The following is a 12,530-nucleotide window of genomic DNA, read 5'->3' as shown; positions in this document are numbered from 1 at the left end:
AACAGTGGGTCTTCCAAGTGTGATGGTGGTTTTATATAAAAACAAACTTAATACGACAGTTAACTTAATTGCAAATTGTTTTAAATGATGTGATTCCATAATGATGTGCACTAGGATGGATAAGTGCAAATGGTTAAGCATGTCATACGAAATTTTTATATACATTTCTGCATGAGCCATTTTTAATGTAAACGCGTTGCAAATGTTAACTAGGACGAAAATTATTTGACTTTTTTGTTAAATTAAAAAAAGCTACAAAAATAAAATACAATAAAATACAAACATTTTCATTAGATGAAAAATCAAAGTTTAATTTGAAGCACTAAAATTACCAAATGGAACTAAAAAAAAAAAAAAAAAAACTAAACTGGAAATTCAAAACTTAAATAAAAATAACCTAAATTGTAATATTTTTTAAAAGCGTAAAATTTATACGATGAAAACTGCAAATATAAAAATGAAAGCTAACTCAAAATATTAATAAAACAATATATAGTGCTGTTCAAACGATTAATCGCGATTAATCACATCCAAAATAAAAGCTTTTGTTTATATATGAGTCTATATTTATTATGTAGCCTATATATAAAGACACACACACACACACACAGTATATATTTACAGTAAATACAGTAAATATTTCCATGTATTTACATGTACACTGCCGCTCAAAAGTTTGCAACATTTTGCAACATTACTGTTTTTTTCTGTATTTTTGATCAAATAAATGCAGCCTTAATAAGCATGAGACTTCTTTAAAAACATTTACTTTTGAGTGGTAGTGTATATGTTTATATTCACATAATTTATATTATATATAAATATATTTATTATATGAACGTAACATTTTTCTTGAATGAGGTTATACATGCATGTGTGTGTATTTATATATACATAATAAATATACACAGTACACACACATATATTATGTACACAAAAACGTTTAATTTAGATTCGATTAATTGCGATTAATCACTGCCCAGCGCTAAATATAAATACTTCTACAATCCAATAATGGTTTTGACTGCTTTATTTGTAGCACTTTTCACAAATCATTTGATCACAATACAGTAATATTTTTTGTTCTACATTCCTTGAAATCAAGCCAAACGCAGTCAAGTATGAAGTGCATGCATTAGCCCTCTTTACTAGTCTTTTATTAGTCTGCTCTGTGGCTCTTGTACATACATGTACAGTGCAATCATCACACATCAATGTACAAAGGAAGACATAAATGATCAGACAGTCCAGTTTACAAATGTGCAAATTTGCCTAGATACACTCAACAGCCAGATACACTCATGCTTTTTAAAGGGAGTGCTATGTTTTTTTTTTGCAAGATCATTGCCCACGCCATTTGGTCAGGAGTAAGTGTTAATTTACAATTTTCAATTTTTAATTCCATGTTAATATGTTGAAACCTCAACTAGAACCCTGTTCATTTAAGGGCTCATCTGTTTGTTCACTTTACTTCAAGTGCAGTCTTAAATTACAAGGCGCTAGTCCTGTTGAGTAATAGCTTGTGATGTGACGTGGTCCTCAAACGGCCCCTGCAGATCCTCAGATGATGAAACATTACTTTTTGTGAGCTGAAATGTTTTCTGAGCATCGGTCCTGAGTTTCTCAAGGTCTCTGTTACTTAATGGAATAAAAAAGTGGATGCGTGTTAGAAGAGTCATTCAAGGAAGGAATTTAAAGACAGTATATAGGTGCATCTCAATAAATTAGAATGTCGTGGAAAAGTTAATTTATTTCAGTAATTCAACTCAAATTGTCAAACTCGTGTATTAAATAAATTCAGTGCACACAGACTGAAGTAGTTTAAGTCTTTGGTTCTTTTAATTGTGATGATTTTGTCTCACATTTAACAAAAACTCACCAATTCAACAAATCTCAACAAATTAGAATACTTCCTAAGACCAATAAAAAAACATTTTTAGTGAATTGTTGGCCTTCTGGAAAGTATGTTCATTTACTGTATATGTACTTAATACTTGGTAGGGGCTCCTTTTGCTTTAATTACTGCCTCAATTCGGCGTGGCATGGAGGTGATCAGTCTGTGGCACTGCTGAGGTGGTATGGAAGCCCAGGTTTCTTTGACAGTAGCCTTTAGCTTATCTGCATTTTTTGGTCTCTTGTTTCTCATTTTCCTCTTGACAATACCCCATAGATTCTCTATGGCAGAGGTCTTCAACCCTGTTCCCTGTTCTATGGGGTTCAGGTCTGGTGAGTTTGCTGGCCAGTCAAGCACACCAACACCATGGTCATTTAACCAACTTTTGGTGCTTTTGGCAGTGTGGGCAGGTGCCAAATCCTGCTGAAAAATTAAATCAGCTTCTTTAAAAAGCTGGTCAGCAGAAGGAAGCATGAAGTGCTCTAAAGTTTCTTGGAAAACGGCTGCAGTGACTTTGGTTTTCAAAAAACACAGTGGACCAACACCAGCAGATGACATTGCACCCCAAATCATCACAGACTGTGGAAACCTAACACTGGACTTCAAGAAACTTGGGCTATGAGCTTCTCCACCCTTCCTCCAGACTCTAGGACCTAGGAAATACAAAACTTGCTCTCATCTGAAAAGATGACTTTGGACCACTGAGCAACAGTCCATTTCTTCTTCTCCGTAACCCAGGTAAGACGCCTCTGACGTTGTCTGTGGTTTAGGAGTGGCTTAACAAGAGGAATACGACAACTGTAGCCAAATTCCTTGATACGTCTGTGTGTGGTGGCTCTTGATGCCTTGACCCCAGCCTCAGTCCATTCCTTGTGAAGTTCACCCAAATTCTTGAATCGATTTTGCTTGACAAGCCTCTCAAGGCTGTGGTTCTCTCAGCTGGTTGTGCGTCTTTTTCTTCCACACTTTTTCTTTCCACTCAACTTTCTGTTAACATGCTTGGATACAGCACTCTGTGAACAGCCAGCTTCTTTGGCAATGAATGTTTGTGTCTTACCCTCCTTGTGAAGGGTGTCAATGATTGTCTTCTGGACAACTGTCAGATCAGCAGTCTTCCCCATGATTGTGTAGCCTAGTAAACCAAACTGAGAGACCATTTTGAAGGCTCTTGCAGGTGTTTTGAGTTGATTAGCTGATTGGCATGTCACCATATTTTTATTTGTTGAGACTGAATTGGTGGGTTTTTGCTAAATGTGAGCCAAAATCATCACAGTTAAAAGAACCAAAGACTTCAGTCTGTGTGCACTGAATTTGTTTAATACACACATTTTACAATTTGAGTTGAATTACTGAAATAAATGAACTTTTCAACGACATTCTAATTTATTGAGATGTACCTATAATATGCATAATATGCAATATACAGTGCACAGCATAAATGAGTACAGCCCCTCTAAAACTTAACAAATTCAGCAATTACTCTTTACTTAGAAGACATGTTAGGGTTCTTTGGGGATATAATGTTCTAACAAGCCTGCTTGATCAATTACCAAAGAAGAATGTCAAAATTATTCAGGAAAATAAGATTTTCTTATCAAAGTGATGAAATGTTGTGTTGCAAAAGTGAGTACACCCTCCTGAAAGTTACTAAATAAAAAAAAACAACAACAATTAGTCAATTTTTGATCAACGGGTAAGTATACTGAATCAGAACTATTAAAGACAAGTAATTTCCTGACAATTACAAGTGTTATATAGACTACTGAATCATATTCAGTCTTAATGCTGGTAACAATAGAACCACTTGGGAAAGAACTGCCAGTTGACTTATTTCTTAACATAAAAGAGGACAATGGTACAAGAGGAATACCAAATTATTGTTTTAAGTGTGAAATTATAGCAGAAGAAACACCGACATTCAAAAACAATGTACTTGTGACAATGTTCCTAAAATAATCAGGTCTTCTTTAAGTTTTTATTTAGTGATGAGTGAATTTTTTGCTAGAAAAAGAGCCAAAGAAATACCATGCAAGTGTCTCAGAGCCGGCAAAAAGCTATGAAAAGAGTGACACTTTATCTCAAACAGTATGACACAGCCTGCAGAAAAGACATGCATGGGTGTTGTCACCACTAGAAATACCTACTGTAGCCAAAGCACAATAAACTCATTTAAACTCTTTCAAGGCCCATATTTACAAAATATAGACTTCTGGGAATCCATACTCTGGTCCCAGAAGACCAAGTCAATCATTTCGGATCCAAAAGCATCCAAAATGTTCTGGTGTTGCTAGAGGAGGAGTACAGTGAAAAGTGCCTGGTTCTTACAGTAACGTTTAGTGGTAGTAAAGCTCTTATACAGGGATGTATGAGTGAGGAGAAGGTGTGAGGAAGTTGTGCTTTATCAATGCTGTCATCAATTCACACACACTGTGTGATGGAACACAAAAATGTGAAACCACATACTACCCTCTCGTCATTCCCTGCATTGTTGGGCATTTTTTCAACATGACAATGAAGATACTCATTCTCCCAAGGTGACAATCCTTCAGTGGACATGTATTTTACTCAATCTTAATGCTCTTGAGCAGCTGTGGGGGATTCTGTATGAGATGGCATGAACTGAGCAAAACTCCCCATTATAGAACAGGGCATTTAAAGGTCATCCTCCAGGAGTTAATCAGGACAGATGTGGCATTTTGTCATGAACTTGTACACTTAGTGCCAAGAAGCATCAAGAGCAGTGTAAGCAGAGTTCTGGAGGACATACTAAGTACTAGAATATTATACATTTGCTGAATTAAATCTAGGGTGTACTCATTTCTGCAATCCTTCATTTAAACAAAATTGGCTAATTTACTTATTTTACAGAAAATATTGGCATAGATTTTGTTGTTTTTTTAAACATGTTTAATACAATTTTGCCATCTTTCCATGGATTATCTTAGTGATCATTAAGAAAATACATCTTTTATATTTATTCACAGGGGGTGTACTCATTTATGCTGTGCATTGTATATAAGATATGTTATATTTAAAAACTGCCCTCAACTGAAGAAAAACACATTTATGTTATAATTACATTGCAATCCAACAACAATTAAACTATATCTAGTACACTTTCAGATCTTACTGATCTGCAAATGTTATTTTTCTCTTACCTGAGAGGAATAAGGACAATCCCAGTGACAAGATTTAACTGCTCCATTATCCAGACACGACTTGGATTATTCAGCTATTTGAGGATGAAGCAAAGCCGAAGACAGCGTAATTAATTCATCATTATTATACTATGCATAAATTAAAGGGGTCATCGGATGCCCATTTTCCACAAGTTGATATGATTCTTTAGGGTCTTAATGAAAAGTTTACAATATACTTTGGTTAAAAATTCTCCTAACCCTTACCTTGTCAAAAAATCATCCCATTCTGATGGATTGTTCCTTTAAATGCAAATCAGCTCTGCTCGCCCCGCCCCTCTCTTGGAGCTGTGCTTTGAGAGATTGTTTACTTTAGCCCCATTTACCCACATTTAGCCGCTAAACTTGCTAACTAGCACGTTGTTAGGAAAGATGATTGCAGAGATTCATTAAAAAACCCTTATACTCACTTCTGCGAACATAGACACATTTATGTAAAAAACGCAATCCACTGCATTTTCAGCGGCTCAGATGTCTGCAGTAAATGATGACCACTATGTTTATTATTACATCCAGCAACACAACACCTCCATCGCTCAATCGGAGATATTCTTGTCTAACTTACATCCCTGCTCCGGCATCGAAACAATGGAGGTCGGACTGCTACAACTGATTTAAGGCGGGTCTGAGGTAATGCTCATGTCAATCAACTATCGTGGGAGCGGCCTCTGCGGGTGTGACGCCACACCGTCAGGTATTGATATTATTTTTAGATACTAATTAAAAAACACTGCATGGATTTTTATCATTTTAGGGTAGATGTGTACATACACTGCCAACACACATTAATGTTCAAACAACATGTGAACTTTGCATCCGACGACCCCTTTAAGGCACATGTATTCTCTATGGCATGTACAATACTTACATTGAGAGGGGGAATATTGGTGTCTGAGCCAGTTCTGTAGATCCAGTTCATAGTTTTCTGCAGAATCACTGCTTGATGTGTCAGCTGTTTTAGGTACTCTGAACTTTCTTGGGTCTTCTCATGTGATTCTCCGACCTATTAAAACAGCATTTGTGAAAACCTAGACTAGATTTGAGGCGAAACAAATCTGCTTATTATTTTGGGAATGTAGTCATTCACCTGCTTCCTGTATATGGCATAACGCTCCTTTTCATGCGTCAGGGCAGCACGGAAATCTCCTTTACTTTCATGCACCTTTGCCAATAAGTGATGACTGTAAAGAGGGACAGGATAATGACAGTTTATGTTTGTGTCAGGTTCACAATTTCTGAGCACTGTATGTGTTTGTGTTTCTGTTCACTCTTTACCTTTGTGCCTGTTTGAGAGATGAGGGTCCCTGATATTTGGAGGTCAGGGCAAGGGCGTTTTCGAGGAACTTCAGGGCAAGATCACAGGCCATCATACTATGAAGCATAAGACCTATCTTACTCTGTACAGGAGATGAACACAAAATATGTTTCAGTTGAAAGTGTTTTAATTCAGTTTTATGTATTTAGTACTTACATATCACACATTTGCAAAGATATGTATGAGCGTTTATATGTATGACTTGTTAATATTGGGGGAGATGTAAATATCAAGGACATTTGTGACCCTGGACCACAAAACCAAGTTGTAAGTAGCACGGGTATATTTGTAGCAATTGCCAACAATACATTGTATGGGTCAAAATTATCGATTTTTCTTTTATGCCAAAAATCATTACGATATTAAGTAAAGATCATGTTCCATGAAGATATTTTGTAAATTTTCTATAGTAAAATATATCAAAAGTTATGTTTTGATTAGTTAATTGCTAAGACCTTAATTTGATATTTAAATTTATATAAATATATAAGGGAAAGCATTACTGTTTAATCATTTTGGGTTTATAAGATTTTTAAAAATGTTTTTGAATGATGTCTCTTTTGTTCACCAAGCCTGCATTTATTTGATACAAATACAATAAAAACAGAAATACTGTGAAATATTATTACAATTTCAAATAACTGTTTCTATTTGAATATATTAACACTGTAATTTATTCCTGTGAAGCAAAGCTGAATATTCAGCATCATTACTCTAGTCTTCAGTATCACATTATCTTTCAGAAATCACATTAATATGCTGGTTTTGTTCTTCAGAAACATTTATTATTATTATTAATGGTGAAAACAGTTATTTTTCTGTATTCTTTGATGAGAAAGTTCAAAAGTACAGGATTTATTTGAAATAGAAATCTTTTGTTTTTACTGTAAATTCTGTTCAATTTAATGTCATTAATGATTAAAAATATATATATATATTTTTTAAAAAAACTCATAAAATATATTTAAATAGAAAACAGTTAATTTTTTTGTTAAATGAAACGAATTAAAATTTGTATTATTTTTTAGCAAATAAATGCAGCCTTGGTGAACATAAGAATTAAAAAAAAAAAACATTAAAAATACTTACGAAAAATACTTAACATTAAAAAATGCTAGTGAACTTCAGAAAGGTGAAAAAAAGAATGTTTAGCAGGTGTACGCAATTTAATAATTATATAATTTATATAATTATATAAAACAACATAAATCTCTTATTATGGGGGAAAAAAAATTAAAAATAAAAATAAAATAAGATAAAATAAAAAAATAAATAAAATAATAGCTGTAGATAAAGAGTGCCGTTTTTTCTCCAAAAATAAAGGTAAAAATTATAAAGGTAAAAATACCCATAAAAAAATCAGTTTAAACTTATCAGAAAAGATTAATTTTTATCACTGCTGTGAACTGACCACACAGAGTATGAAGAATATCAAAAGATTCAGGAGTCAGCTCTCCACGGTAGTGCTTAAGATACCAGCACAATAATACACCCAGCAAAACATGGTCTAATTATCGTTATCGAAAAAAAAAACAGAAAATATCAAGATATTTTTTGTTAGTACCGCACACCCCTAAGTACAGCATATCACACTGCGGGCCACTAGTTTATTTTTCATTGTCTGTGTTAATCATTATTATCTCATTGTTTTAATTATAACTCACATCCAGTAAAGCCATCTCAGGGTGGTCCTCTCCACACACCAGGAGCATCAGGTAGCGAGCGCGGTACAGTAATCGCAGAGCTGTCACTGACTGTCCCCCAGCAAAGCAATAAAGACCAAGGTGCTTCTACACAAAGGAGAAACAACTCTAATTGTTCCTTTCATGTACTGACACCAGCATAACTGTAATAAATACAGATGTTTGCTTACATATTCCTGTATAGTGTTGGGATGCTCAATTCCCAGAACTCTCTCACTGATCAGCACAGCCCTCTGCTGGTGACTGAGGGCCTGGCGGCATGAAATTCAAAGTTTGTTTCAAAAGGTTATTTTCAAATGATTTAAGCTCATTCTAGAAGATGCCATACCTCAGCATAGTCTCCGAGGATGTAGTGTATGCGTCCCAGTAACCGCAGGCATATGCAGACATCCTGATGCAGAGCTCCGTAGACGTTTGTGAAGAGACCAAGAGCCTGGCTTATTAACTCACAGCCCTCTTTCAGACAACCTGGTGATGCACAAATGTATAAAAAAAGACTAAAAATTAAAGATGGTTTTATCATTACTGCTGTTTTGATATACACTATCGTTTAAAAGGTTGGGGTCAGTAAAAGTCTTTCTATTTAAAAAAAAAAATTAGTACACTTATTTAGAAAAGATGCATTAAATTGATGGAAAGTGACAGTAAAAGGACATTTTACAATGTTACGGAAGATTTCTATTCCTAATAAATGGTGTATCACAGTTTCCACAGAAATATTAAGAAGCATAACTGTTTTCAACATTGATAAGAAATGTTTCTTAAGCACCAAATTATCATATTAGAACACATTTTTGAAGGATCATGTGACACTGAAGACAGGAGTAATGATGCTGAAAATTCAGCCTTGCCGTCACAGGATTAAATTATATTTTAAAATATATTAAAATTGAAAACAGTTGTTTTAAATTGTAATAAAATTTCACAAAATTACAGTTTTTACTATGTTTTTGATCAAATAAATGCAGCCTTGATGGGAATAAGAGACTCCTTAAAAATAAAAACTACTGAATGCAAGTAGTCGTATTTATATGCATATACATGTATATCAACTGTCCTTGTGTTTTTTATTTTATAACTAAAAAGAATGTATATTATTATTATTATTATTAAAAAATAATTTAATTAATTGAGATTTTGTTGATATATTCCAATAATTGTTGCCACAAATAAAATAAAATAAAATAAAAATTTTAGGCTGATAAAGTTTATGATGTGTCCCCATGATTATTCCCTAAATTATTGCTAGATTATTATTAATTAATTTTATTTAGATTTTTTTTTATACATTCCAATAATTGTTGTCACAAATAATAAAATAAAATAAAATAAAATAAAATAAAATAAAATAAAATAAAATAAAATAAAATAAAATAAAATAAAGTAAAATATTTTAGGCTGATAAAGTTTATGATGAGTGCCCTAGATTATTCCCTTAATTATTTCTAGATTACTATTAAATACCTTTATTTAGATTTTTGCTGATACATTCCAATATTTGTTGCCACAAATAATAAAAGATAAATAAAATAAAATAAACTATTTTAGGCTGAGTTTATAAAGTAAAATAAAATAAAATATTTTAGGCTGATAAAGTTTATGATGTGTCCCCAAGATTATTCCCTAAATTATTCCTAAATTATTATTAAATACTTTTATTTTAATTTTTGTTGATACATTCCAATAATTGTTTCTACAAATAAAAAAATCAAATAAAAATTTTAGGCTGATGAAGTTTATAATTTGTCCACTAGATTATTCCCTAAATTATTCCTAAATTATTCCCTAAATTATTCCTAAATTAAATTAAATTAAATTAAATTAAATTAAATTAAATTAAATTAAATTAAATTAAATTAAATTAAATTAAATTAAAATTTTAGGCTGATGAAGTTTATAATGTGTCTCCTAGATTATTCCAACACCCAGAGTTACTCTGAATGCTCACCTTGCTGTACCTTAGACTGACCACAACGCAGGAGATAAAGCGCATCACTGGACCTAGGGCTGATGTGCTTTACTACAGGGAAAATATTAAGGATGTCCTCTTCAGTGAATACAGTTTTGTTCTCAGAATCAAAGTGATATTCTCTCAAAAGAATCTAAAGGATAGATGAAGAGTTAAAGAATTAAAGAGAAGCACAGTGACTGCCAAAAAAATCATGTTAAATCATGTCTAGTACAAACTGATACCTGAATACCAGTTTTGATGGCGATCTCTCTGAGCAGGGTGATCCTCTGCAGCCTGCATTTGTCCACGGCCTCCTCCACACTTCCACTGCCAGAAGGAGATGAGATCCCACTCGTATCAGATCACAGCACAGCATCTATTTGTGTTCAGAGAACAGGACACTCACCAGGACAGGCTGTAATGGTAGTACTCCTGAGCCTCAGTTTTGATGGCCCCCCAAAGGTCACTCGGAGTGAGGTTTGACCAGGTGGTCACAGTCCCGCCCACAGACGCACGACTCCGCCTTCTCCGACTCCTGCGTCTAGAAGCTAACTTGTCGTTCTGCTGAATGACTCCGGCATCAGCGAAGGAGCTCAAGAAACAGTTAAGGAAATGGCTGACGGAGGCGGACAGGGCAGATGGTTCTACAGCCTGAGGCAGAGACAAAGGATTTTGGCAAGGGTATTATAATATTCAACATTATATTAATGATATCCCCACCAAGCATTATGAAAACCACAAGTGATTTCTGGACACTCACCAAAAGATATGTCTTGAACAGATGTTTTGCACATCTGGTGATCAGCTCGCAGAGTGCAATTCTCTGAAAGAGGTTAAAAATGTTACTTTTCCAGATTTCATGCACATATTTTTCTTCTGAACTTATTAGATCTTCTCTTAAGAGTAAGATGAGTTAGTCTAGTGGTGCAATTTTCATAAAGATTAAATTGTTATAACATTTCTATCATCCTATTACATAATTTATTTTTATATTAAATATACATTATATTTTACTATATGTAATCGCATCCTAAATAAAAGTTTTTGTTTACATAATATATGTGTGTATAATGTATTTATTATGCATATATAAATACACACATACAGCATATATATTGAAAATATTTGCATGTTTTTACATGTATATATTTATATTCATAAAACAAATTTAATATGTAAATATATTTAATATATAAACATAACTTTTTAAAAAATATGTCCATGCATGCATATTATGTGAACAAAAACTTTTATTTTGGATGCAATTAATCGCAATGAATCATTTGACAGCACTAAAATGTATATATAATAATAATACATATATAATATATTATTTGTTATAACAAATAAATACTATACGTAAATATATTTTTAAATATATATTTTTTTACTTAACGATAATAATAATATATGTAAAATTATTATATCATAATACATATATATTATATTATTTGTTATACATTTATTTATTATAATAAATAAATAATCTACATATATATATATATATATATATATTTTAATATTAACTATATAATATAGTTTAAACATATTTGATAATACTAATATTATTATATGCAAATATTTGTATTATTCTAACAAATAAATAATCTATGTAAATATATTTTAGATTAACTATATAATTTGAAAGACCTGATATATATTTATTTAGGTAGTTAATAACAATAATAATAATATTATATCTAAAATTAATATATAATAATACATATATATTATTTGTCATACATTTATTATAATAAATAAATAATATACATAAATATATTTTAATATTAACTATATATATATATATATATATTACTAACATTATTATACGTAAAATGTATATAAAATAATATTTATATAACATATTTATAATAACAAATAAATATCTCTCAACTATTATTATTATACGTAAAATTAACACTTATATATAATATATTATATATTTATTTATTATATTATAATACATAAATGATATATTTTAATATTATCTATAATAATATAATTCAAAAGACCCAATATTTCTTAACTATATACATTGCTGAACGTTGTTAGCTGTTGAATGAATTTCTCATCTCTAATACTCATTAAAAATATTTGGCACCACAACTGTTTTCAACACTGATATTAAAAAGAAATGGTTCTTGAGCAACTAATCAGCATATTGATTTCTAGAAACATTTCTGTGAAATATTCAGTTTTGCCATCATTGGAATAAACTTAATTTTAAGATATATTAAAATAATTATTTACATTGTAATAATATTTACTGTATTTTTTTGTACTTTTAAATGGTAGTGTACATATGCTACAAGAAATATGCTACAGTGCCCTGCACAAATATTGGCACCCTTGGTAAATATGAGCAAAGGCGGCTGTGGAAATATCTGCATTGTTTACCCTTTTGATCTTTCATTCAAAAAATTCACAAAATTCTAATCTTTCATTGAAGTAAAACAATGAAAACTGGGGG

At 31.9% G+C, this 12,530-nt stretch overlaps 1 protein-coding gene across 2 annotated transcripts in view; it reads right to left on the bottom strand.

Annotated features, from left to right (window-relative positions):
• Window positions 1-1,015: 1,015 nt before the first annotated feature.
• The window catches only part of LOC127153077 (clustered mitochondria protein homolog), a 28,279-nt gene continuing 16,764 nt past the window's right edge, over window positions 1,016-12,530 (bottom strand). Inside the window, exons 15-26 of one of the 2 annotated variants that reach the window (XM_051094054.1) lie at window positions 10,821-10,883; window positions 10,467-10,711; window positions 10,303-10,387; window positions 10,058-10,211; window positions 8,438-8,577; window positions 8,280-8,360; window positions 8,071-8,196; window positions 6,367-6,488; window positions 6,179-6,272; window positions 5,960-6,094; window positions 5,053-5,126; window positions 1,016-1,638 (exon numbers count right to left, since the gene is read on the bottom strand). In XM_051094054.1, the coding sequence (XP_050950011.1) occupies window positions 1,500-1,638; window positions 5,053-5,126; window positions 5,960-6,094; window positions 6,179-6,272; window positions 6,367-6,488; window positions 8,071-8,196; window positions 8,280-8,360; window positions 8,438-8,577; window positions 10,058-10,211; window positions 10,303-10,387; window positions 10,467-10,711; window positions 10,821-10,883 (1,458 nt within the window). In that variant the 3' untranslated portion in view covers window positions 1,016-1,499. Of the gene's footprint in view, window positions 1,639-5,052; window positions 5,127-5,959; window positions 6,095-6,178; window positions 6,273-6,366; window positions 6,489-8,070; window positions 8,197-8,279; window positions 8,361-8,437; window positions 8,578-10,057; window positions 10,212-10,302; window positions 10,388-10,466; window positions 10,712-10,820; window positions 10,884-12,530 lie in introns of those variants that run through there. The other variant, XM_051094055.1, reaches the window with a different exon arrangement.

Source organism: Labeo rohita, chromosome 21 (assembly GCF_022985175.1).
Source record: "Labeo rohita strain BAU-BD-2019 chromosome 21, IGBB_LRoh.1.0, whole genome shotgun sequence".
Classification (NCBI taxonomy): Eukaryota; Metazoa; Chordata; class Actinopteri; order Cypriniformes; family Cyprinidae; genus Labeo; species Labeo rohita.
The sequence above is the reverse complement of the archived record's forward strand: the minus strand, read 5'-3'. Positions and strand labels throughout refer to the sequence as shown.